This window comes from Leguminivora glycinivorella, chromosome Z, assembly GCF_023078275.1.
Source record: "Leguminivora glycinivorella isolate SPB_JAAS2020 chromosome Z, LegGlyc_1.1, whole genome shotgun sequence".
Taxonomy (NCBI): domain Eukaryota; kingdom Metazoa; phylum Arthropoda; class Insecta; order Lepidoptera; family Tortricidae; genus Leguminivora; species Leguminivora glycinivorella.
In genome coordinates this window covers 39,416,743-39,442,629 of record NC_062998.1, presented here as the reverse complement: position 1 = coordinate 39,442,629, position 25,887 = coordinate 39,416,743, and the positions used below count along the sequence as shown (strand labels likewise).

General features: G+C 38.1%; 1 protein-coding gene across 1 annotated transcript; it reads right to left on the bottom strand.

Annotated features, from left to right (window-relative positions):
• Positions 1-311: 311 nt before the first annotated feature.
• On the bottom strand, positions 312-25,485 carry LOC125241235 (WW domain-containing adapter protein with coiled-coil homolog). The gene is made up of 10 exons (XM_048149601.1): positions 25,313-25,485; positions 25,168-25,201; positions 24,418-24,676; positions 21,718-22,038; positions 14,719-14,883; positions 12,330-12,487; positions 10,490-10,739; positions 6,238-6,386; positions 5,764-5,891; positions 312-1,305 (listed from the first exon to the last, which is right to left on the bottom strand). Exons 1-10 carry the CDS (start codon positions 25,351-25,353, stop codon positions 1,224-1,226), a joined length of 1,587 nt encoding a protein of 528 aa, XP_048005558.1. The 5' UTR covers positions 25,354-25,485; the 3' UTR covers positions 312-1,223.
• Positions 25,486-25,887: the final 402 nt, after the last annotated feature.

Genomic DNA, 25,887 nt, shown 5'->3' with positions numbered 1-25,887 from the left:
CAATATAGCCGATAGTGAACAGAAAGCGCAGAGGGCCCTCACACACAGAGCTAACGGTCCGCGGGGCCACATCTCACACACGTCTCAACAGTTGCCGCGATCCATGGATACATCTTACATAACCGTTCTCTGGCCACTACACCTAACTCTGTTCTCGTGACAGTTCCATTCTGCGTTACGCCTGCCTGACCTCACTACTGACGCCACACAATTTAATGGTACCCATTTTTATTTTGGTAAGAAGTAGGCTTTTCACTATCAAAGGAACTTTCGCGAAAACAGTCAGAACTATAGAAAAATAATACATTTCCTATGAAACAATTATTTCAATAATTTATTATTTTACAATAAACACTTTATAAAATCACTGTATCCTTACATATGACCGAAATTATCGTTTAATAATAAAATATTACAAAAGTGACCCAACTGAAAAAGTTATCATGCAAAGAATTATCTACGTGTATTCAAAATCTAAATATAAAAATGCCAAGTTATAGAAATAAACATTAAGAGCCGCCAGGAAACTGAACTACATCAGACAACACTATCATAGTTTGGTTCTATTCAGACAACAATATAAATATAAGGGTAATACAATATGTATGAACAAATCCTTCAGTCGTCAAATAAAGTACAGGTGTATCAGGTTAAGTAACGTACGTTTTATATAGAAATACATTGCGCAAACAACTGGCATACATTTTACTAAAACCATATAAAATTAGCACATACATAGACAGAAGTCGCCTGGCGATCCTTAATGCAATTAAAAATATAATAAATAAAAATAGTGAAGTGAAGAGTCAGTCTAAGTAGTGAACGGAGCACGGCGCGAGAGCTCCCTCACTCACTTCAACGTACTAGACTTACTTACCATTCATGTCATTTATTAATAATCATTTATTAATGTCATACAATTGTAAAATTATTATTCAAACCCAATTTGACCAATCGTGCCGATTTTCACGAGAACAATTGCTTAGAATTTAACACCAAATCACACAACACATTTAACAATAATCATTCGATCTAAATTACATAGAAAGAGAACGGAATGAACAATGTTTCAGCATTGATAGGTAAATGAAAAGGTCCTCACGTCACGTGGGCGCGGCGGCGGCGGCGGCGGCGGCGGCGGGCGCTAGCCGAGGGCGGGGCGCGGGCGCGGCGGCGGGAGCGGGCGCGGCGGCGAGAGCGTGCGCGGCGCCCCGCGCACTCCCCTAGTCCTCCGACGACGACATGAACGAGTTCTGCGACTTCAGCTCCTCCAGCCGCGAGATCTGCTGCCGCAGGTACATTATCCTGCACACAACGGCCGAGATGAGTACAAGCCAATGAGAGTTCACTCTACAAACATAACAGTTTCATATCATCTACAAACACTAAACCAAACAAAGCACATAGGTCTACTAAAGCCAAATTCCCAAAAGTAACTATTAGCTACCGATTGTAATCGAAATAAGTAGATTCAATCTTGCCAGATAGCTTAAAATGGCCTACAGAACAGAAGTCACTTTCCTTAGAATGAGGATTAGTTAAGCGGGACGTTTTAACACTTTTAACTTTTTGAACACTTTTAAAGATACTTCCCATGACAAATACGATTGAAACTTGTCAAGACCAGAAACGGGCCCCAGGACGGCCTACTAAATCATTGTTGTGAAAGGACTAAAAGAAGGAAGGCCGAAAAAATACGTTATTTTTTGAGTAAGGACGTGATAGTGCATGCAGATCACTCTACACTACAGGCTCAAGGAAAAAGGGATGCTTCAAAAATTCTATGAATTCGCCAACTCGTACAGGAAAATACAGAAAAGCGTAATGATATGAATGTATTATTTATGTATTATATTGATTGTATGTAAATAATATTGCTATACTTGTCAATAGTTGTCATGCTTTCTAAATTTATTTTTCTCACTGCACCCACATTCGCGAATTTCTGTTTGGCCCTATGGTTGACTGGTAGAGAATGCCTCAAGGCATTAAGTCCGCCATTTGTACTTTTTTTTCCAATTGTGCAATAAAGTTTAAATAAATAAATAAATAAATAAGTACAAGACTTCAGAATCAGATCCATTGCAAGCGTCACATCAATGCTCATTGAAGCAGATTTAACCAAACGACAGTATGAAATCATAACACGTATAAATCACGTAGTCGTAGGAGACAGCGAAAGCAAGAAATAATCATTTTCGCTTATATCGGCAGACTATGCCAGATTTTTTTTGAGGAAACAGCGCAACCTTGACGTTTTCTATCTGAGCATAGATTGACAAGGAAAAGCATAATAATAGCAAAATGATTTTAACTATAAATATAGCAAAATGATTTTAAATAATAAATAAATAAATAATAAATAAATATTATAGGACATTCTTACACAGATTGACTGAGGCCCACGGTAAGCTCAAGAAGGCTTGTGTTGTGGGTACTCAGACAACGATATATATAATATATAAATACTTATATACGTAGAAAACATCCATGACTCAGGAACAAATATCTGTGCTCATCACACAAATAAATGCCCTTACCGGGATTCGAACCCAGGACCGCGGCATAGCAGGCAGGGTCACTACCTAGGAAACAATAGGTACACTCAGTTCAACCTTGTCCAATCATGTAAACAAACACTGCTGGAAAACATTATCTCACTTTTCTCTGGAATTACACATTAACCATCACTTAACATGTTATTATTACACTTAAATAAACTCACAAAGTATTGAAATCATTCAAAAAACCACTGAAAAAATAACTAAAACGATTTTCATCAAAAATTGTAATTACGAACGGATGACATCAAAAACTCCTGACATTACGAAGTCTAGATTGTCTATGAGTCGTAATGTTGGGATGACAACTTATCGTTATAAACGATCTATATTATTTATCTAAACTTTATTGCACAAATTATCAATAAAAAGTACAAATGGCGGACTTAACGCCTTAAGGCATTCTCTAGCAGTCAACCATTGGGCAAAAGAGAGATAGTTAGTTTGGTGCACAAGATTATAAAGCCAGTATGAGATTGTAACGATTGTAAAACTTTAAAACAGTGAGACAGTTGTTTTAAAGAGTGACTCAATTAGTTAAGTTCTAGTGCCTTGTGTTATTTTTATGGAAATAATTTTTCTGTTTTATGTGTGTGTATTTGTGTCTTTGTGTTAAAGTGTAACTCTATTCAGAGGGTGTTAGTGTCCTTGCATGCTCGCTAAGGGCGTCTTATGCTCTTCACATGCAACTCTAACTCTCTCTCCTTCTTGTTTCTTCCTATATCCTATTAAGTATCAACGTGAGTACAGTACAGTAGTGTCCTTGCATGGCCGAGGTCGAGTTTTTACTCCCTGACATGCAACTCTACCTGGCTCTCGTTTGTTCTCGTGTGTTTTGCCTTATATTCTGGGTGATTATGGGTGCTACTGTCCTTGCATGGTCGAAAGGAGCACTTGGGCTCTGTCACATGCAACTTTAGCTCCCTCTTCCCCCCATTCTTATAAGTGTATATCTGTTTTGTGTTAGTTTTTAGTGTCTGAATTGTTTTGTGTAATGTGTCCAAAAAGTCGTCCAGACTTAATTCCGCCGTCCAGGCTTATCTCGCCGTCCAGGCTTATTGTAAAACATAATTTAGTTTAAGCTAGTTTTTAAGGTCCGGGCCTTGAGGCCTCGCGGTCCTAAGCCCTATGCACACAAAGTGCATAGGCGCCCAGTCCAATTAACGAGCAAAGGGCGTTTAACCGCCCGGCTCAGTGAAGCCCATTTCAAAAAAAAAAAAGTAACGATTGTATATTAACGTTTGAGTTTGTATAGCTTGGAAAAAAAGCGTTGATATTAACTACAATAATTTTTTTACCGACTTCTTTACGTAGAAGGAGGAAGTTCCGTATTCAGTTTCGTGTTTATTTTTTATGTACTTATGTTTTCACCGATGACTCCAAGACCCGTGATCCGATCTTAACATAATTTTATTTTCGAATGAAGCTACCTCCAAGATAGTCCCATAATAATTTGTTCTGATGATGGGATCCCTGAAGAGTTGAGGGAACTCCTCAATTTTGAATGGCACGTGTATGGAGATTATTGTATTGGAGACTTGAGTAGTTTCATGTGCTCTGCCTACCCCTTTATGAGATACAGGCGTGATTGTATGTATGTATGATGTATGTACGTGTATGGATATTTAAAAGTTTATTTAAGTAGCCGAAGCATATGGAGCCTTTTTCACAGGATTGTTGCAAATGTGACGAAAAAGAATTAAATTTTGGTTTTGACATAGATATTGTGTGACGTAAAATTGAAAATCCTCTGATGACGCCAGCAGCGAAATTATCGTTTACATCATTTTATCGACACTTCCAATCACTAATCTTTGACCATATTTGACGTTTCGTTTGTTTACGTTATTGGACAAGTAAGGTTGAACTGACTTTATGCTGAGAATCAATCGGAAATCAAACAATCAGATGAACCAAATACTGACTGAAACATCAGATCCAGAATAAAATAAAGACAAAGATGGATTATTAAATGTTTTTCATCGTTCCTGATGTTTTTTTTAATTTTTACTAGCTTTTGTCCGCGGCTTCGCTCGCATTAGAAAGATACAAAAAGTAGCCTATGTCACTTTCATCCCTTCAACTATCTCCACTTAAAAAAATCACGTCTATTCGTCCCGTTTTGCCATGAAAGACGGACAAACAAACAGACACACACACTTTCCCATTTATAATATTAGTATGGATCTATTTTTGCCCCGTTTGTAAATATGTATCATTTTGTGTACATAGTTTTTTTTTTCTTATTATGCATTATTATCATACGTCGGACTATAGGGGGCAGTTTGAGGGCAAGGTAAGGTTTACAAACAAATCTTAACTTACACGTTTGTAACATAGTTAATTAAATTATATGATGTACCTAGTATTTGTAACATAGTTAATTAAATTAGTTACCCGTTATCATTTATTCATCTTCAATGTGTAAATACTCTGAAATTATGAAATGAAATGAAAATTTGGAAAAAATATTAATAATATATTCTCATAATATACCTTCATGAACCATGAATGTAAATGAAATCAAATATAACACAGACTATTCAATCTTATTTTTATTTAAAATTTAAAGTAAAAAAAAACACCTAACTAACATACAACCTTAGAGCCGTGTTTATAGAACTTGACAAACCCAGTTAAGGTGGTTCGCTTTCCATACAAAAAACAACAATCATTTATGAAGTCATTACACAATATAACTAAATATAAATTAAATATGCGCGTCTATCTACTTTAGGATTTTCATAAATGATTGTAGTTTTTTGTATGGAAAGCGAACCACCTTAACTCCTTTGTGTTTTGTTTCTTTCTCACAGCTGCAATTGTCTGAGTGACGGATAAAGCCAAACGAACTTTTTCGCCACTTTGACTTATATGTTGTCCAAGTACGTTTACAAATAAAGCAGTTAGTTGCTATGATATTTGGAATTTCACATTATAAAATAGGTACCAAATACTAAGTACAACTCGAAAGTGAATTGATTGATTTGCCAACCTTACCTATCATTCTGACATGCCACGAAAATGCCCGCTGGAGTCCGACGTATGATTATTATATTCACTTTCAACTAGTAAAACATGTGTTTGTACAATGATCAATAACTAATTCATAAAATGAGGCAGAAATAAACCGAAATACAATGTAAAATAATTTTGTCCGGCGAAATTCCTACAATCGACCTATGTGCGAAGACCGACTTACTTCTGTTCTTGTAAGGTGGCTTGTATCTCCGTGTGGCGTACGAGTGAGCGCGAACACTTCAGCTCGGCAGACACGCGTGTACACTGTAGACACCCAAGTTGATAGGCTTCTTCGGTGTATTTATTAGCCTGCAAGTATTATTATTTTTAGTGTTACACATCTGAAATATTTGCGGTACAAGGACCAAAATTCGGTTTTTACAAAAATCAAATGATGAATGAAGGTCCAAACACAAGTCCTTCTGTCGGTCTAACATAGAGTCACGAGCTTTCATTTGTGACCCATTTCCGTTAAATGTTGTTAGAACATTCAGTCATTCATAATGCAATAAGGTCGAAACTTTACCGTTTAAAAAAGCGTAAGAAAGTGTCTTGGACTCGGCAGTCGGCGTACACCGGCGTCCGGTCCGGAACAGCATTATTTCTGGATGGGAAAGAGCTGAATAAGGTAGTAAACAAGAATGAGCTTGGGTACCTGTTTCTCGAGGATGTCGGCGGGCCAGCCGGAGACGTGCGCCGTGAGGTCGGCGCGCACGTAGTTGACGAGCGACGGCGTGAGCGCGGGCGCCTGCGGGTGGTGCAGCGCGCCGCCCACCACCGATGAGTAGCTGCCCAGGCACTCCACTGACAAACAAACCATCGTTATTATTTCCAAAGAGGATCGAGTATTATAGAGATCTAGCTTTTACCCGCGGCTTCGCCCGCGTAAAGCGGGAAACCTTTATAAACATCCCACATAGCCCGTATTTCGACACTATGATCGGTGGGTAAACAGTACTTTTTTCTATTATCCCTTAAAATGTTTTACATTTTGCTTATACTTATCGCAAACGTAATCTTCAAGCAAGCAAACAACGATCGTCTTAGAGCACATTGATTGTAAGAGACCGCCGACCGATTATCCGTATCTCCGTATCCGTATCGCTATCGCTATCCCTATCCCAATCCCTATCCCTATCCCTATCCCTATCCGTTATCAAGATGTTCAATGATTTCTTATCAAGTGCTAAAATATAAAGTTTCATGGTTTTATCTTTTAAAATTAAGAAATCCCATACAAACTTTCAACCTCTTTTTCAACCCCTTCATCCCTTTTTTTTAAATAAAAAGTAGCCTATGTTCTGTCTCAGGGTCTAAAGATTGTCTGTTCCAAATTTCATCAAAATCGGTTGCGTGGTTTAAGCGGGAAAGCGTAACAGACAGACAGACAGACAGAGTTACTTTCGCATTTATAATATTAGTATGGATATGGATGAAAACAAACTTCAATGAGTCAATAAGGCCCAGCAGAATGACCCGGCCTAAACCCTGGCAGTGCCTAGAGGAACTCAGGTTTGGTGCGACATAGACACACGTAAAATTATTTATTATTAACTGTTTATTATTAAATTATCCATACTAATATTATAAATGCGAAAGTAACTCTGTCTGTCTGTCTGTCTGTCTGTTACGCTTTCCCGCTTAAACCACGCAACCGATTTTGATGAAATTTGGAACAGACAATCTTTAGACCCTAAGACAGAACATAGGCTACTTTTTATTTAAAAAAAAGGGATGAAGGGGATATAAATAAATTCAGATATAATTCCACATTTTACTTTGACAGTCATAATAAATTAATATTGACTGTCAAAGTAAAATGTGTAATCACAGTGCATAGACTGCCATCTCTCGACACAAGCTTAAAACTTTTCAACCTCAGTTTGACAATTTGGCCCATATGGTATGTTTTAAAATGTCAAATATTAATATTAGCGCCATCTAGCCGAGCGTACCCCAAAGGTGTATCGCCATCTAGCTCACCGTACCTTTTTCTGTATGGTTTTGGGGTACGTTTTTTTCTTAGACTTTATAGGTCTTTACGAAGTTATATAGGTCTTTGTTATTTCAAATATCTCCTATTATAAATGTACTTTCACATTTGCAAAAGATTCCACATTTTGAACCAGTCGCTACGTTCGTGGTTCAATATTAAAATGCATCTCGCGGATAAGGGTATCAATATTGGCAAGTGCCTTTGTATTGTGTGCCTTGTACAACAAATAACTGTTATATATTTTATTGACATGAAGTATTTTTTACTTGCATTGCATTTTTTTTTTACATTTAATAGAGGTATATGATGTGATGTATAAGGTAGCACTTTTTCAGCTAGTACAAAATTTTAGTTTATAATACTAAAAACCCAAAATAATACTAAAAAACCGGCCAAGAGCGTGTCGGGCCACGCTCAGTGTAGGGTTCCGTAGTTTACCGTATTTTTCTCAAAAACTACTGAACTTATCAATTTCAAAACAATTTTCCTAGAAAGTCTTTATAAAGTTCTACTTTTGTGATTTTTTTCATATTTTTTAAACATATGGTTCAAAAGTTAGAGGGGGGACACACTTTTTTTTCCTTCAGGAGCGATTATTTCCGAAAATATGAGTATTATCAAAAAACGATTTTAGTAAACTCTCATTCATTTTTGAATACCTATCCAACAATATATCACACGTTAGGATTGCAATGAAAAAAAAAATCACTCCCCACTTTACGTGTACGGGGTACCCTAATAAAACATTTTTTTCCACTTTTTATTTTTGCACTTTGTAGGCGTGATTGATATACATATTGGTACCAAATTTCAGCTTTCTAGTGCTAACGGTCACTGAGATTATCCGCGGACGGACGGACAGACAGACATGGCGACGAGTAGTTGACTACGGAACCCTAAAAAACCGGCCAAGAGCGTGTCGGGCCACGCTCAGTGTATGGTTCCGTAGTTTCCCGTATTTTTTTCAAAAACTGTTCAACCTATAAAGTTCAAAATAATTTTCCTAGAAAGTCTAAAGTTCGATTTTTGTGTTTTTTTTAAATATTTTTTAAACGTATGGTTAGAGAGGGGGAACGCATTTTTTTAATCATTCTCCAGTTTACGTCTAGGGAGGGTACCCTAATAAAACATTTTTTTCCACTTTGGGCATTTTCGCGAAAAAATATTCAAAAACTCATTTTTCTAAAATAGTCAAATTTAATGTTTTTCCTACTCAGAATTACGAGACATCCTACTAGGCGGAAATAAGCGACCCAAATTTTTTTTTCTATTTCGTTACCATTTTTCAAACACTTTGTACAGCAGTTACAAAGTGGAACGTATGTAAAATAATAGAAAAATTTGGACCATTTTTTGTCTCATGTTTTTTGTCCTAGATCGAAAGGGCTCGTGATTCTGAGTAGGAAAACATACAATTTACCTATAACGGTCACTGAGATTATCCGCGGACGGACGAACGGACAGACAGACATGGCGAAACTATAAGAGTTCCTTAGTTGACTACGGAACCCTAAAAAGTGAAAATAAATATACTGAACGTGATAAATTACTTAGCAGTGTATATCCCATGGTACCAATATTTTTTTGTCCACTGTCTTCTGGCAGTCTTTACAAAACTTTCCTGTTAAAAAGATTTTTTAATGTTTAATTATATTAGCCAAAATCAAAGACCTATAATCTTCGTAAAGACCGATAAAGTCTAAGAAAAAAACGTACCCCAAAACCATACAGAAAAAGGTACGGTGAGCTAGATGGCGATACACCTTTGGGGTACGCTCGGCTAGATGGCGCTAATATTAATATTTGACATTTTAAAACATATCAAGCTAAGAATATGGGCCAAATTGTCAAAATTGAGGTTCAAAAGTTTTAAGCTTGTGTCGAGAGATGGCAGTCTATGCACTGTGATTACACATTTTACTTTGACAGTCATTCTCTATAATACTCGATCCTCTTTGGCCAAAATATACCTGATGATATACTGATTCCACAATAGTAAACATTTTTCTGATTGTAATAAGATTAAGAAAGTTCTGAGACTTCTGAGGTTTTCTAACTTTGCTGAGTTCGACTTTTTGGCTTTCCCATACAAAAACAACTTTCAGTGCTTGGAGTAGAAAGCCTTCCTGACTCCCAAATGTCGAAATGAGTTACAATAACTATTTTTTTGGTATGATGACATTCTAATGCGTGTAAAACGTCTTTTGAAAATATAACTACTATTGTGAAAAGTGGGATAGGAAGCCTGTGAGGAGTGTTAAAAAACGCTGGAAAAAAAATGAAACATTACTATGGACTGTATTTGGCGAAAACTCACACATACTCATGCATTACAACGAATAGCTACTATTATTACACAGTTTAAGATATACTGGTTAATAAAAGTACAAACATTACTTCAAAATGTGGATTCAGGAAAAAAATATTCCATATCATGCATGGCCGGATTTTATCGTGTACAGTCTTTATATGACGTCCACACATTATTGTCATAGTACCTAGACGACCGAGCTTCGCTCGGAGTTCTAAAACTCGGAAATTCGCGTTTTCCGAGACCTAAGACTAAGTTAGATCAATTTTTCAACCCCGAAAATCCCCACAACAAATTTCAGCGAAATCGTTAGAGCGGATTTCGACATCGCATATAAATAAATACATATACAAGGTGGTGGCTCAAGATAGAAAGGCGTGGAAGGATCTTGTGGAGGCCCTATGCACCTATGGGGTGCCTTAGGACATACAACAACAACAACAACAAGAATTGCTCGTTCAAAGATATAATATAAGATATGAAAGCGGTTTTCAGCGACACTTTCAGGGTCAAATAAAATCTTGTCAGGCTTTAGATATGTCTAGTAGCGTATTGAGTATTGATTAATTTTTCGAAACTGCCAGTTTCCAGCAAACTTACTTTTCCTGGGCAATGCCGTGTCTAGATGCAGAGGCGGTGCGTGCGGGTCGGTGTTCTCAGAGTGCGTGGGCGTGGGCGGGCCGGCGTCGCGGTGCGGTGAGCCGCCGCCGCTGCCCTCGGGCGTGGCGCCGCCGTTGTTGGCCGGCGCCGCCGTCCCGCCCGCCGTCGCGGCCGCCGCGCCCGCCACCGGCATCGACACCGCCGGCGCCGCCACGATGCGAGGCAGGGCCGCCGCCAACAACGAACCGCTCTGAAAAATAAATCACTTCATTATCCTACTCACAATGTTTTTTTTTATGAAATAGGCAGCAAACGAGCCGCCTGATTGGAAGCAGACATCGCCGCCCATGGACATAGGCAACATCAGGGGAGCCACTTAAGCCGGGTCCGCTGTAACGAGTTTTTGTATTTTTCTAACACCTAACATGTTTTTCTAACATAAAAGGGGCGTGACTAAAGCGTTTTTTTTATTGATTAGGGAAACAAACAGCATACATAATTTCTTATAGTCTACAACGATATGTTAACACATTAGCCAAAACAGTTTCCACTGAAAGTTAGTACATACAATTTTGCTCTGAGACAAAATTTGCTCTGTTAGCAAAAACACTCAAACATGTTTGCCGCGACAAATGGAAAACGTGTTAGGTGTTAGAAAAGCATAAAAACATGTTGCAGCGGACCCGGCTTTATGCGTTGCCCGACCTTTGAGAACCCTAAATACCTGCTTCTTGAAGAACCCCATATAATAGTATTTTTTCTACTCTCGTAGTGTTATTCGTCATTTACAGTGTCGTGCATAGATCTTTAAAACCCTACATAAAAGATGCCCGCCCCCACCCGGCACCCCGCGCACCCATGCATACGTTATAGCTCTTAAAGCATTATTAGGAGGCCTTTAAGGGATATAACGTGGGTGGGCGCTTATTTGATGTACTTATTGGTAAACATATGATATTCATGGTTTAAGGACATAGCTCATTTGTCACCCTCACTATTATATTTACGTAATCAAGCGGAATAATACGTAAATAAACAGTAAAGATTCTCAATTGGTACCACCCATGAATACAATAACTCTTGCAATGAAAAATAATGTTAAATGACAGTACGAAAGAGTCTGAAGAATTGATCATAAATGTTTGCGTTGGTTAGGCGTCGACGCGTTCTAGTTAAATACATATAAAAATAAACTAATCTCTTTCTAAACCCAAATCTACATCACCTTAGTCAATAATGAAAAATCCCTCAGAACAGTATAAGAAAAATACAAATCGCATGAATACATCGGAGCAGATTAAAACTTTCGGAACAGCCCTCGTAAATAGTTATGGCGAAATATGGCAACGGATAGTAGCGGCGATATATATTTCTTACAAATTTTATTCTCACAATCTGTTTAATGTAAATGACATCTAAATTCGAATGTACCTAATGACCCTAATGTAATATGTTTTATTACAACTTTAATTGAATTTAATATCTATTCCATTATCTATTTTATTTCATTTTTTGCGGAACAACATCGAGATGTTCGACTTCAGAACATCAATCAAGTTTATTGTTAACTAGTGTTTGTCCTAGGGATAATTATCTATTGAAGATCAATGGATTAAGGAAGAAAAACTGGTATACCTTCGGAGGCGTAAGAAGCGTATTAGATGCCGTAGATGTAAAAATAAAAGTTATATTCAGTAGACGGACTTCCCAGATCCAGATGTAGTGCGAACGTTTCTGTAACAATACAAAGGCAATCTTTTCGCACTACATCTGTAGAAGGTCTTCCCGCCCGACACTGACCTTAATGGGAAATATATTAGACAAAATAGGTGAGACATACCGGTTGGTTAGAATTATCGAGCACGACGACGGGCGGCACCGCGTTCGTGTCGGCGTTGTTGCGCGCCGCGGAGGCGCCGTCCCGACCGCCGTACGAGTTCTCCGACAGCGGCGTACTCCGGTCCGGAGATATGTCCATGTCTTGTAATGACTGCCCATCTAAAACACCACAACTAAATATTATTACGGAGTTTCATTATCCATTTAATTACATTGGCGAAAAAAATGCAAAATATGATCTTAAAGTAATGGTAAGATAATAATGGCGTAGAAAAAGTATGCATAGGGCCATTTTTTTCAAAGTCGTCCACCCCACTTTTTTTTAAATTTGGAATTTTTTTATGTGGTTCCCACTCAGAATCGCGAGCTCTTTCAATCCTAATAGGAGAAAGAAAGTGTCCCAAGGTTTTTTTCCCATCCCGTTACCATTTTTTCATACATTTTGTATGGCGGTAACGGAATGGAAGGTCTAAAAAAATGTATGGAAATCTTGAAACATTTTTTTTCTCCTAACAGGATCGAAAAACCTCGCGATTCTGAGTATGAATCGCATAAAAAATACCCATGTTACAAAAAAGTGGGGTGGACAACTTCGAAAAAAATGGCCTTGCCCTAGACTACAAATGCTCACTCACAAGATACGTCAGTTTTCTTACTTGACTGCGTAGAAATAATGTTATTATAGTACGAGTAATTTATATATTGTATACACATTTGCACAAAGCTTAGATAACCCTTTTCAATGCTATGTTTTATCTATAGACAGCAGTGAGCACTCTATGGCATAGAGGGATGTAACGGATGTGGTTTTAACGGAACCGGAAGCGGAAGCGGAAGTTTTGAATTTAGTTTAACGGAAGCAGCAGAAGCGGAACCGGAACCAGAAGCGGAAGTTATAGATGTTAAAAACGAAATGAAAAAATACCACATAGGTATAACATAAACTATAACTACTTAAATTACCTAGAACTTTTAGGTGTTTACTGTTCAGCCTGTAATCAGCAGTTTGTAATCAGCCTTTAGGCCCACTTAGGTTTTAAAAACGAAAAGTTACCTGATATTTTATCTTAAGTATATCATTCATTACAATCCAAAAATTTAAATCACCTTGAACTTTAAGATGTTTAGTTGTTTAGGTTATCACTAAAAATCACATAAGAATCCTTTTAAACCTATTTTCTACTCCCGTGTTGTTATTCGTCATTTACCGTGTCGTGCATAGATCGTTAAAACCCTACATAAAAGATGCCCGCCCCCGGCCGGCGCCCCGCGCACCCGCGCATACGATTATAGCTCTTAAAGCATTGTTAGGTAGCCGTTAAGGGATATGGCGGGCCGCGGGGCGCCGGCCGGGGGCGGGCGGCGGCGCGGGGGAGTGCGAGCGACAGGGTGAGTGCAGAAACATTGCAGAGGATAAGTCAAAATACTTATAGGAAACAGTGCGAATTTCACGAAAGTTATTCTAGAAAACTATTTAAAAATAAGTGCATGGTCGTAGAAAAAGTATTGTATGCAACGGTGTTTAACTGAGTCAAAAAATACTCGTGGCGTCTTCGACCTCCTTTAAACGCCTGTTGCATAAAATACTATATTATGCCGTAAAAGGTTTTAGAAACGAAAAGAAAACTTACTCGTAGGTAGTATAATACAATCCAAAACTAACCAGTAAAAATTATATGTGTAATTGTTAGCACACAATTAAATTTTTAAATTAAATGGAGTGATTATAAAAGAAGTAAACTGTATTTAATAAACAAAAGCTTAGCAGCTTTATCTCCCGGCAGTTTGCTTCTAAGGGGATCGTAGATAAGCCCTGCACCACTGAATAGTTGTTCACTCGCTACTAACTACATAGGTGGACAGGACAAATATTGGCGCGCAATGGAATGAAGCGATTGATGTTTAGTATCGCAGCACGTGGCAAGCGGAGAGATTAGCGAATGACAGGTTGACCTGTTGGTCTTTGATGTACGCCGCTCATGTCCCACCGTCGCGCTAGGTTCCGACATCCGCTATAACTTCCGTTTGAAAAATAACAGAACCGGAACAGAAGCGGATGTGTAAAACAAAACGGAAGTTCCGCAGAAACGGAAGCAGAAGCAGAGCTCCGTTACATCCGAAATAAGTAGGCATAGGGCTACTTATTTCTCTATGACATTGGGCAACCAAAAATAAAATAAAATTAAGTGTACAATAAAAAAAATGCGAAAGTTCTTCTGGACTCCCTTTACTGTCCATGTATTAATTTAAGAGTGATTGAAATTTCTGTATTAAGCAATTCAAGTACATATTTTTATAAGAAAATACTACTTTAAAAACTAATATAATACTTGTCTGTAGTCTGTAGAGGTTAAAAGTATTGTAACCGCGTAGTCATTATAGCTTTGTACCTTTTCCTTCGTGCGGCGCCGAAGAGAGTTTTGGCCGAGGCCGGTCGTGAGGGTCGTCCTCCCGGCCACCATTATTCCAGTACCTTTCTGACCCGCTATTGGTTCTTTTACTTGGTTTCTCCACTTCTCTTCTGCCCGATCGTGAACTGGATCGTTTTTCTCTATCTATGTAATACATAAAAAAAAATTTAATCCATAGACCAATGTGAAACTGATCGTGATGGTAAGATGACAACCAAGCCTAACTAATTATTTAAAAAATGAAACGAAAACCTTTGGGTATCAATATCATTCACTATGGCGTGTGGTACTAATGATTTAGTTTTTGTTATCACATATGAGAACCAGCAGAAACTATAAATAATAAAAATAAAAATGTTTTAATCTCCTGTGTCATTCATTAATGAGAATGACCCTAAGATATGAATCATTTGTGCAAAAAATAAAAATTCTATGACTTTATCTTCATCCTGAAGATAGAAACTTAACATTTTCTGTGTAAGGTAAAATTTAACATTCAAGTACTTAATATCGTAAATTTTGTCATCAGCATATCAGTTTTATATTAGATAGTTTTTTAGACTATACTTTTTAGGGCATCTCGCAAATACAAACACCTTATTGTCTGTCTTCAGTTATTACGTAGAAAATAACATTGTACAAGTATTTTTCAGCGCGAATTATTGATATTTAGAGACAAGCTTAATAACAGATCGACTCTATTTATTAAAAATTTGTACGTTTAATGTTTCACAATTTCTTCAAGTCGGGGATTTTAATAGTACATTACGATACAAGTGCGTAAAAAAGTAAGTTCGAAACGAGTGGCGATATATTAAAACACGACCGAAGCCTAATCCTGTTATCTATCCTTGGTTATATTCTTGAGACAATTAGGAAGGCCTGGTGGCTTGTAATGCCATGTGTCTGGTGCGGTGACCAGCATAGTGTTGAGATAATATATTTTTAGTACAGATGTTGTTTTTTTTACGCACTAGTGCGAGAAGTGGCTCATTATATGCCAGGTCGAAACTTCGGAGGCACATCTGTACTGAAAAACGTCGTACGATACACGTGCGAAAAGGAAATTCGTAACTCGTGTCGATTCGTGTCCCTTCGGTCGTGTTTTAATTTATCGCCACTCGTTTTGAACTTCCTTTTTTACGCACTTGTATCGTAATGTACTATTTCAGTACAGATGATGTTTTTTTTACGCACTAGTTCGAGAAGTGGTTTATTATATGCCAGGTCGAAACTTCGGAGGCTCATCTGTACTGAAAAACGTACTATTAATGCATGGAGAAGACAATCAAACTACATCCAGGTTTTTTCTTCATTTTCGAGAAAAGTGTCAATGTAAGAGAAAATCGATATGTAATTCTAAATAATAACACTATATGCCAAATTTTGACATGATTTACCATAGCTATGGTAACTAAACTATACATGGTCATTTATTATCTTTAGTTGATCAATATCATATGATATTAGCCTCGTAAGGCCCACCATAGTTAGTTTTCCCATTTTGAATTTGAACCTTATTCTTTAACTAAATTTGTAAGATTTCGTTTGTTTCAAAAATCAATGTAACAATGGAAACGCATGAGATATACATACTGGTATTGTCTTTCAGCCATCGCCCGTCTGAATATATATGATTTGCATAGCTGGGCATTAACTCGTTAATCCGTTAATCGTTAATTAACGAAGTTAACATTTCGGTTAACGGATTAACTTTTAAGTTAACTTTAAAAAATGTTAACGGATTCGTTAACTTCCGTTAAATTATATCGAGTCCGTTAATCGTTAATCCAGCACCCCAAGCGGCTCGCTGCGCCGCGAATACCACGTCCTGACTGCTACTGTAAAAGCCCTTAGTACGGCAAAACCTAGGATTTATCGGTAAAAGCAGATCCGTCGGTTATAAACAGTCTAAAGACCAATTGGCGACTTTGGATCACTTATTCGAGATCTTCTAAATCTTATTAGACGTGCTAGATCGATCACTAACGCCTTTGTCTTGCGTGGGCGACGGTCGCGCGACCGTCGCCGTCGCGTCTCATACTTCCATATCGATAAGGTTTGATTTCGTATGCGTCGCATCGCCGTCGCGCGACCATCGCGCGACCGTCGCCCACGCAAGCCACGGCGTAACCTGGGAATAGAGTGCAATCATCAGGCATGACAGACAAATCGCGCAACCGACGCATCGAGTTAGAGTCCGGCGGGCCTTAAATTACTCTACCAAGTTATCGTGGCCCACAGCATCGAGTTGTCGTCTCAAATCTCAATCTGAAGAACCGACACACCACGATCGCGACCGCATGAATGACCCAATAATTACCAATCCGAAGTAAAACCTAGGATTTAGCCAACCAACGGCGGTAAAAGCCCGAAGAGACCGTAATTATTACATTTCGGTTTTTTACCGATTGGCGTCACAGGTTTTAATGGTTTTTGGTGGATACTTAGTAAATACAAATACATAAATACCTACAGTGAAGTCCTATTTTTATGACGTGTTAACGGATTATCGATTAACTTTAACTTCCGTTAAATCTACCGAAATGTATCGCTTTAACGATTAACGAAGTTAACTTTTTAAGTAACGGATTAACGATTATCGAAGTTAACTATTTGATTAACGGTGCCCAGCTATGATGATTTGTTTAATAAAGATGACTAAAGGAAAATACTAGTATGTCTATTTCATGCGCTTGTTGTGATTGATAGGATTTAATAGCTTAAATGGCTAACATAGGCTCATGTAATCAATCCAAGCCAAAATTTAAGGAAGTTTTTGTAAAAATAAATAAAATATCAAATGTCATTCTGAATTATACCCACTTTGCCTACTTTAGTAGACACACAGAAAAAAGCTTGGGTTAGATAAATACCTTCAGTTTGTAACTGAAAATGTTCCTCCGAGACAAGCAGCAATATCAAAAGCAGATGAAAGCCATACACACTACTACATTGCATTTCATTCGTATTTTAATTATTGTATGATCAAATTTGTCCAGAGCCAAAAGTACTAATATTTATACCCATGAAAAAAAAATTATAAAATCATTGATATGTTATTGTCTGTATATTATACACCATGAAATTAGCTAAAAGATTTCCAATACAACTATGATGTTAAGTTTAAGGGTGAAGAAATTATGATAAAAAGTTTATTTAATATATTAATGTATTAATCTGAACCATATAATTTGATCTTATTTGTTGTATGTAATTACTTAATGTGCACAATAAAGAATATTATTATTATTTTTCTCTTTATTCATTTTGATTCTTAGGCTAGGCTTTTTTATAATATGATTATAAAAGTAAAATACAAAACCACATACAAAACAATACAAAATATATAAACACATTATAAAAAACCTAACCTAGGGTGCCGCCAGCAGCGGGGCAGGGCCCAAGCTGCCGGTGGTTAGGGCTGCAGAGAGAGGAACCGTCGAACTATCCGCGCTGTGTCCAAGATCACCGCCTTCTGCATCTGGCCCTTGATCCAGCCACCTAGCGAGAGTCTCTTAAGGTGTTGGTCGAGACTCTTCGCTATGAGACCGTTCGCTGAAACGACTATCGGAACAATGATCGTTGATTCAACATCCCACATGGCGGTTATCTCGTGAGCCAAGTCTAGGTACTTACTGGACTTGTCCTTCTCGGCTTTCACGAGATTCTCATCATGGGGGATGGTGATGTCAACGAGCACTGCCCGGCGTTGCAGTCGATCTATTATCACAATGTCAGGCTTATTGGCTACAATAGTCCTGTCAGTGATAATAGATCGATCCCAATAGAGCGTGGCACGACCATTTTCGAGAACTGGCGCAGGTAAGTACTTGTAGTACGGTACTTCGCGGTCCACAAGGCCGTATTGAAGAGCAAGTTGAATGATCCTGGCTACGAGATTATGTCTGTGCAAGTACTCGCCGTTAGCTAGATGAGAACAACCGGAAATGATATGCCTGAGTGACTCTCCGGGACGGCGGCATGCCCGACAAATACTTTATTTTTTTTTTTTTTTTTTTTTTTTTTATTTTATTTCAAAACAAATTACACAGTATTACGACCGTACCGTCCTTCAGGATATATTTCCGGTAGTTGTTCGTCATCATAACTTCGTCCGCAATTGCACAGGCAAAACCCTCGGTTTCTCCGAAGAGGTCCCCGAATCGTAACCAGTTCACCGATGCGAGCAGATCTACATCGGGTCCCGTGAGGGCCTTGTAGAACCGCCCGTGTAGCTGCTTGCTCTCCCATACCGCCCTGCGGTCCGCAGTACTTAGTACCACAGGTTTGCGCCAGTTCTGTTTCGCCAAGGAGAGCGGCGTGAGGTTTCCGTCCACTGCCACCACATCACGATGCATCCCACACTCGTTGTTAAGGAAGTAATTCCTGAGATTGTACACCTCACGGTTGTGAAGATCTTTGGCGTTTAGGAAGCCTCGACCTCCGCATTTCCGTGGGATGTACAATCTCATAACAGACGAGCGCGGGTGTAACATACGGTGTGTGGTAAGCAGTGAGCGGACCCTCCGATCCAGGGCGTCCAGCTCAGTCTGGGTCCACCGTAGTATGCCAAAGGAGTATGTGAGTAGAGGCATTACCCAGGCGTTAAAGGCGCGCACTTTGTTGCCTCCTGACAAAAGACTATTAAGGACTTTTGTGAGCCGACTGAAAAAGCGCTCCTTCACCGACCGTCTAATGCCAACATCCTCAATACCCAACGACTGTGACATACCAAGGTACTTATAGGTTTCTGATTCAGAGATAGATCTGAACGACATCGTCTCAGAAAGTTGTAAATTTTCTGAATTTACAACCTCCCCCGCTGTACATGCATGACCGCACACTTATCGACACCAAACTCCATTCTGATGGCGGTACTGAAAACTTCTGTGGTTGTCAATAGCACCATCAGGTCTTGGGTGTTCGGTGCAAATAGTTTGAGATCGTCCATGTACAGAAGGTGAGAGATGACTTCACCCTCTCTCCGAAGCCGGCAACCTAGCCCAGAATCCTTCAGCAGCGTGCTGAGGGGATTCAGAGCTAGGCAGAACCATAATGGACTCAAACTGTCACCCTGGAATATTCCTCGCTCAATCCTTATGAAGTCCTGCGGGCCAGGGGGGTCATCCCTGACTCCTGGTTGACGAAGGACTGTGGTCCACTGCCTCATACATGCAGCCAGGAAGGATATTAAAGCTGCATCAAGTTTATACAGCTCCAATACCCTTCTCAGCCATGAATGAGGCACCGAATCATAGGCCTTCTTATAGTCAATCCAAGCGGCCGAGATGGCCCCCTTGTTCCGCCGAACTTGTTATTATTATTATTTGTTTGTCTTTTCCAGTTCTCGGGACCATGGGGTCCCGGACTTTTGGGAGGCGTGCGTGGGGCCGAAGCCAACAGCGCAGAGGCCCTTTAAGACAGTTTAATTTAAAGTAATGTGACACTAGCCGGCGATTGTCCCTGTCCGCACTATAGAATGCACCCAAGGACAAGCCCCGGTTAGTGTAAAACTATTGCAATGTAAAGAAACAAATTATACTGGGCTATTGGGTTGAAATGTTAGTGTGCTGGTGACCGGTCTATGAAAAGGTCTATGGCACCTGCCTTGATCATATGTTTTAAAAACACGAAAAAATAGGCAGGCGGTGACTCGCCAACTCACTATATGGGTCCCCGAAAACGGCCGCTCGCACGGAGCGACAAGGGGACAACATAGCGTGAGCGGCTCAGGGTGTGGAGAGGTGTGCGCCGCTTTCTACCCAGTCTGTACGAAACAGCCACTGTGCCAACTCGCGTCTTATGCATATTTCACTTCCACCCTGCGAGCATATAGCTCTGGCACCCCACTCTGGACGGCCGGTTAAGGCAAGCCAGAGGTGAGAATCCTGCGGCCCCTGCTCAGTGTTCACTCCGGCCGGCCAGTAAAGGCAAGCCGGAGGGAGGGGCCTGACCGACTCTCGGGGGCATGGGACCCAAGGGACGCCACTTCCCATTCAGCTCACCACAAGCTGCCCTGGGGGCTTATTATTATTATTATTAATATGTCGGTGTATGAAGTATTTTGTCTAGCACTGTATAGTTATAACACGCCATATTACTTGTCTTGTACTATTCACAAGCAAGATATATTAATTTTACGTCTTCTCTACTTGGATAATCACACCCCATTTGAAACATCTGAGCTTATTGCTTTTTTATCTACCTAGAGTGTGAGTGTTCAGGTTACTAAGTTTGTGTAACTATCAAGAATATATATAATTGAAACATCTATGCTTTTACATAAGTATAATCAGTAAATAAAATTTACGTATTTTCAACATTATGCTGTATAGTATAACCGATATACAGTAGCTCTGCCTGTCTAATCTACATAGAATAATAGTTTGAGGGAGAATATGGGGACAGCTTTTATGAATCATCATTATTCTCATGCCCATATTTCTGCTTTGACCCACAAGACCTGGGGGCCTTGGGGCCTAGGCAACTAGGCAATAGGTTTGAGATGGAGCTGGGCTCCACACAGATTAAGTCACAGATAGAAGGTGATATCAAATAAATATCCTGATATGCTTTTGTAATATGATGATTGATTACCTTTAGAAGAATAAAAATATATTTCATAATTTCTCCATGCATAGTGATACAGTATACATGTAGATGTGTTACTGCAGATTACTTGTCTTTTTATTTTGAAGATGTAACTCCTTGCAGTGTATAATAGATCCATTTTTTTATTTTGCCATTCAGATGTTTGTTCAGATTAATACATTTGTGGGAATTACTACTGGAACTACGAAATCTTAGTTTGGCCCCTAGGCCTATGGACCTTACTTAGTACCTTTTGGATATGCAATAAGGTTGAAATGAAAATTACTTAACACTGACTTTGATGAATCTGGATACTGATATTATGAATGCAACTGCCTGCCTGTTTTACAAATAATAAATAAATATAGTAATGAAAGAACTTACTGCTTCTGGATGAATATGTAGAATCTTTGGATGATGTCCTTCTTGTGTCCCACTCCCGGGGCTTCTCCCACTGTGACACTTCACTGATACAGTTATAATAATACTTCTTTCCTGAAGAACTAATATGCTCTGACCATTCACTGCCAGAAGGTACACTCCCTGAGGGAGCACTTCTTTTATCATATTTACTACTTCTATTAACACTTATGTTTATGCCACTAGTCCTATTCTTTTTCTCTGATTCACTTCGTTCATGATTACTTCTCTCCCTTTCACTTTCTTTGATTCTCTCACGTTTCTCCTTTGGGGACCTGACACTATCTGGAATTGTCAAAAAATAATTATTATTTACAGTGTAAACATTTGTTTGAAAATCTATGACAAATACAAATAATTTATTATTATTAATAATTGAAATATTGTCTGAACAAGGTGCAACGCCTTTGTGATATTAATGAAGTATTATCAATCTTCAAGAAATAATGTTATGAAAAAATATAGGATTCATTCGCTTCAGCTTTTTCCTAAACATGTGCCTTAACTTGTGGTGTCATATTTGTAACTAATCATATTTTAATTGAAATATACTAGGTTTAAATGGAACTATGCTTGGCAGCAAACCTGTATTTTATATTATAATAATCAAACATTTTCCTTAAATACAAAAAATGTTTAACAAATTGATGTCTAACAGAGAATTTATTTAATCAATCAGACTTGAATTATAGTGTTTAATATCATTTTATTCGCAATTGCCAAAACGAACATAATTAGATGACTATGTGGAAACTGAATTTTAAAACTCATAATAACAACAATTTAGGAAAATTTCAATCTTCAAAACAAAATAGTGTTTTACAAAATAAAACATTGACAAACATAGTTCATGTTTAAGTTCTGCTTAACATAATAGAAAAATATCATAATACTTGGATATCTTCTTTATACATCACTAAATTTCTATATACAGTCAAACAATTGGAACCCTAGGCCACTGTAGAATTATGTCATAGTGGCATTATAATTTAGATTGTGAGTAACCTCTTACCGCTTGTCATTTTGACATGGTTGTAGAGTGACCTAGGGTTCCAATTGGTTGACTACATATAGTTATTCCTGTTTCTTGGAGTATAGACAGAGACAAGACGTTTCCAATTGCTATGATCCTGACTTCTTTTAGAACATTCCTCATACATGCTCGCAAGCATATTATATAAATATTTTACAACTAAATAAAATAAGAAATGTATGTCTTGGTTTGCGTTTGGTTTACTTTCTTCTCTATAAGTTTTTATAACCATACCTCAGGGTTCTGAGTCTAGGAATGTTATCAAGTCAAAAAATACAAACAACATTAAATAGAACCCAATTAGTTATTGGCTTATTGATCACATTTGGAGTACACAACTAGTACAAAATACAAAATCATTTATTCAGCAAATAGGCCACGGGGGCACTTTTACATGTCACAGAGTATTCATTAAAGTTAAACAAATTAAATTTATAGAAATATTAACAATGAAAAATATTAATCATAAGCAAAGTAGCTATACACTGATATAGTTTTATTTAGTTTATTAACCCACCTTGCATAATATTATTTCTATTACTAGCTTTTACCCGCGGCTTCGCCCGCGTAATAAAAGTATTCATTAACATTTTCATTTGGATCCGTAGGGAGGTAGGGACCGTAGGTTTCTCTGTAGGTATATTTATCTGCGATTATTTCGATTGCACATAATACTTTTGCTTGCAATGATGCTATCGCTAACGCTATCGCTATCGCTGTCGCTATCGCTATCCCTATCGCTATCCCTATCGCTATCCCTATCGCTATCCCTATCGCTATCCCTATCGCTATCCCTATCGCTATCCCTATCGCTATCCCTATCCCTATCCCTTATCAAGATGTTTAATGATATAACACTTTAAGTTCTCGCGCTTTTTACACATATTTAAAGTCACATACAGGTCGAACGCGATTAATTAACATTATTTTTACCTTTTTTCCCAACGTTTCGGCCAGGTTGCACTGGCCGTGGTCGCGGAAGACTGACGTCCCAGCAAAATGTCACCGGAGATGTAAACAACACAAAACTACCCGATATTAATTTATATAAATGTTCGGGGTAGACAAATAAATATAATCTACCCGCTTTTAGTTAATGTTTATTTCCCACCATGTTTATTTTAAAGGTAAAAATAATGTTAATTAATCGCGTTCGACCTGTATGTGACTTTAAATATATGTTTAATGATTTATGGATAAAGACCTTAGGTTTACTAGTTTTTCTAGCACTTACTCTCAGGAATAGTTCTAGGTTGAACATAGATTAAAACATTGAGGTATTTGTGATATTTTCAGATAGTTATGTCTAATTATGGGCAAGTTTTTAATTGGTTGGTTATTTTTAACTTCCTAGTATATATACATTTTTTTTTCTTTACACTGACTGAATATTTCGTTTTTACATGAATACTATATATATATATAGCTTTTAAAAAACTTAAACAATATAATAAAAGATAACTAGCCATTTATTTTATTATGGGCTAAGTAAATAATAAATAAGTTTGACAAAACTATGTATAAAAGAGTATGGCCTAAGTTAGGGCAAATAAAAAAGTATGTGTTCATACAATCAAAAATTCTTCACTGATATATTAAATTTAATAAAGTATGAGAATACAAGGTCTTACCTGTGTACTTATTTCTAGAGGATTTATAGTCTCTATCTCTCTCCTTTTCAGAACCTTTCTGTATATAGGTATTTCTAGACATTGCATATCCTCTTTCATCAACCACATGACTGTAGTGGTGGTGTCCGTGCCCCGCATGGGCTGTGTGGGCCCCATGTCCATGTACGGAGACATTGCCATTTGGGGAACGGAGTGGTGTATATCGGTTGTCAGAAGGTACATACTCGTTAACCCTTCTATCACTTTTGGTATTGTATTTCTGTGCATGAAAAATTTAAAACTTATTAATAATTTTGCACAGGGTCCCTAAAGCATTTTGATAAGGTCTCTTGTCCTCTCAATAAAGCTTATTTACATAAATACTCAAATACAATTGTTTTACCAAACAACAGTATCAATTATAACTTCCTTTACCAACAGCTGTAAGATAGGTGGCTGTGGAGCAAAATTACCTGGCGACTAATATTCAAAATCGCGAATGAAATCGATTTGAGTGTAAGATTGTCGGAAATCATAATTCACGCTTATATTACAACTACAAAGTTCTAACCATGCAACATGTTGGTTGTTTTAATAGACAGAGAGCAAGGAAACATTATTGAAACGTTGTTTGGTTAGAAAAAAAAACAGGAAAACAGAGTTAGGAACACATATTACATACAGAAGTACATAATTCGAGGTAGTTAGCATTTACGTGATAGTACAGAAACAGTTATTCGTACAGTTGATATTCGTATATTCTAAGGTTACCTGATACGGATGGGCTTGGTGCTTCTCAAAGTACCTGAAAACAAAAATATAATTTTAATCTCTTAGGCGTAATTACAGGAAAACTATCAATCGGCGACCGCCATCTACAGACTGTAAAACCGAATCATCAAAAACTAAATCATACCCATCGCTTATTCGCTGCGGTTTCCTTGCATGCATTACCATCAATGCAAATGTACGATTTATTACGGCCTCAGTAATAAAATACTAAAAGAGGCCACTGTCATTAAAACAAGAATTATCCGTGATATATCTTGGTCGACGCCATGTCACATTCAATTCATTTCATTCAACTCAAGCAAGACACTCGAAAGAGTCAATAGAGACGCGAAAGAGAAAGGATAGTGTTCTGTATTATCGAGGTTTGTCTATGGCACCAATAGCCATTTGATTTTATCCGGGTCTGTCTTGTCCTTTGGTCTTGTCTGACAGACCATACGAGATAAGGGCCAAATACATCGACGCGGTTCGATGTGGATGCCACAGTCGGCATGAAGACGAGTGAGTATTAAACCTAGCGTCCACTATGGCGGAATCGAGCCGCGTTGCATCGAGTTCTCATACGTTTTGAATGCGATTCGACGCACCCCGATTCCGTCTTAGGCTCCCCACAGACAGTCTTAAAAATTCATAATCTTAAAAAAAACTTGTATGCAATCTGACAGTTCAGATCTGTCAGTGTCTTGTCAGTGTCAGTTT

What these genes read in the sequence shown, in the direction of transcription:
- LOC125241235 (XM_048149601.1), bottom strand. Translation starts at nt 25,353, where the DNA reads ATGGTAATGCATGCAAGGAAACCGCAGCGAATAAGCGATGG. An exon ending in ACCAAGCCCATCCGTATCAG is followed by an intron (nt 24,677 to 25,167) that starts GTAACCTTAGAA and finishes TTTCATGCACAG; the next exon opens with AAATACAATACCAAAAGTGA. An exon ending in TCGATAATTCTAACCAACCG is followed by an intron (nt 10,740 to 12,329) that starts GTATGTCTCACC and finishes TTTATTTTTCAG; the next exon opens with AGCGGTTCGTTGTTGGCGGC.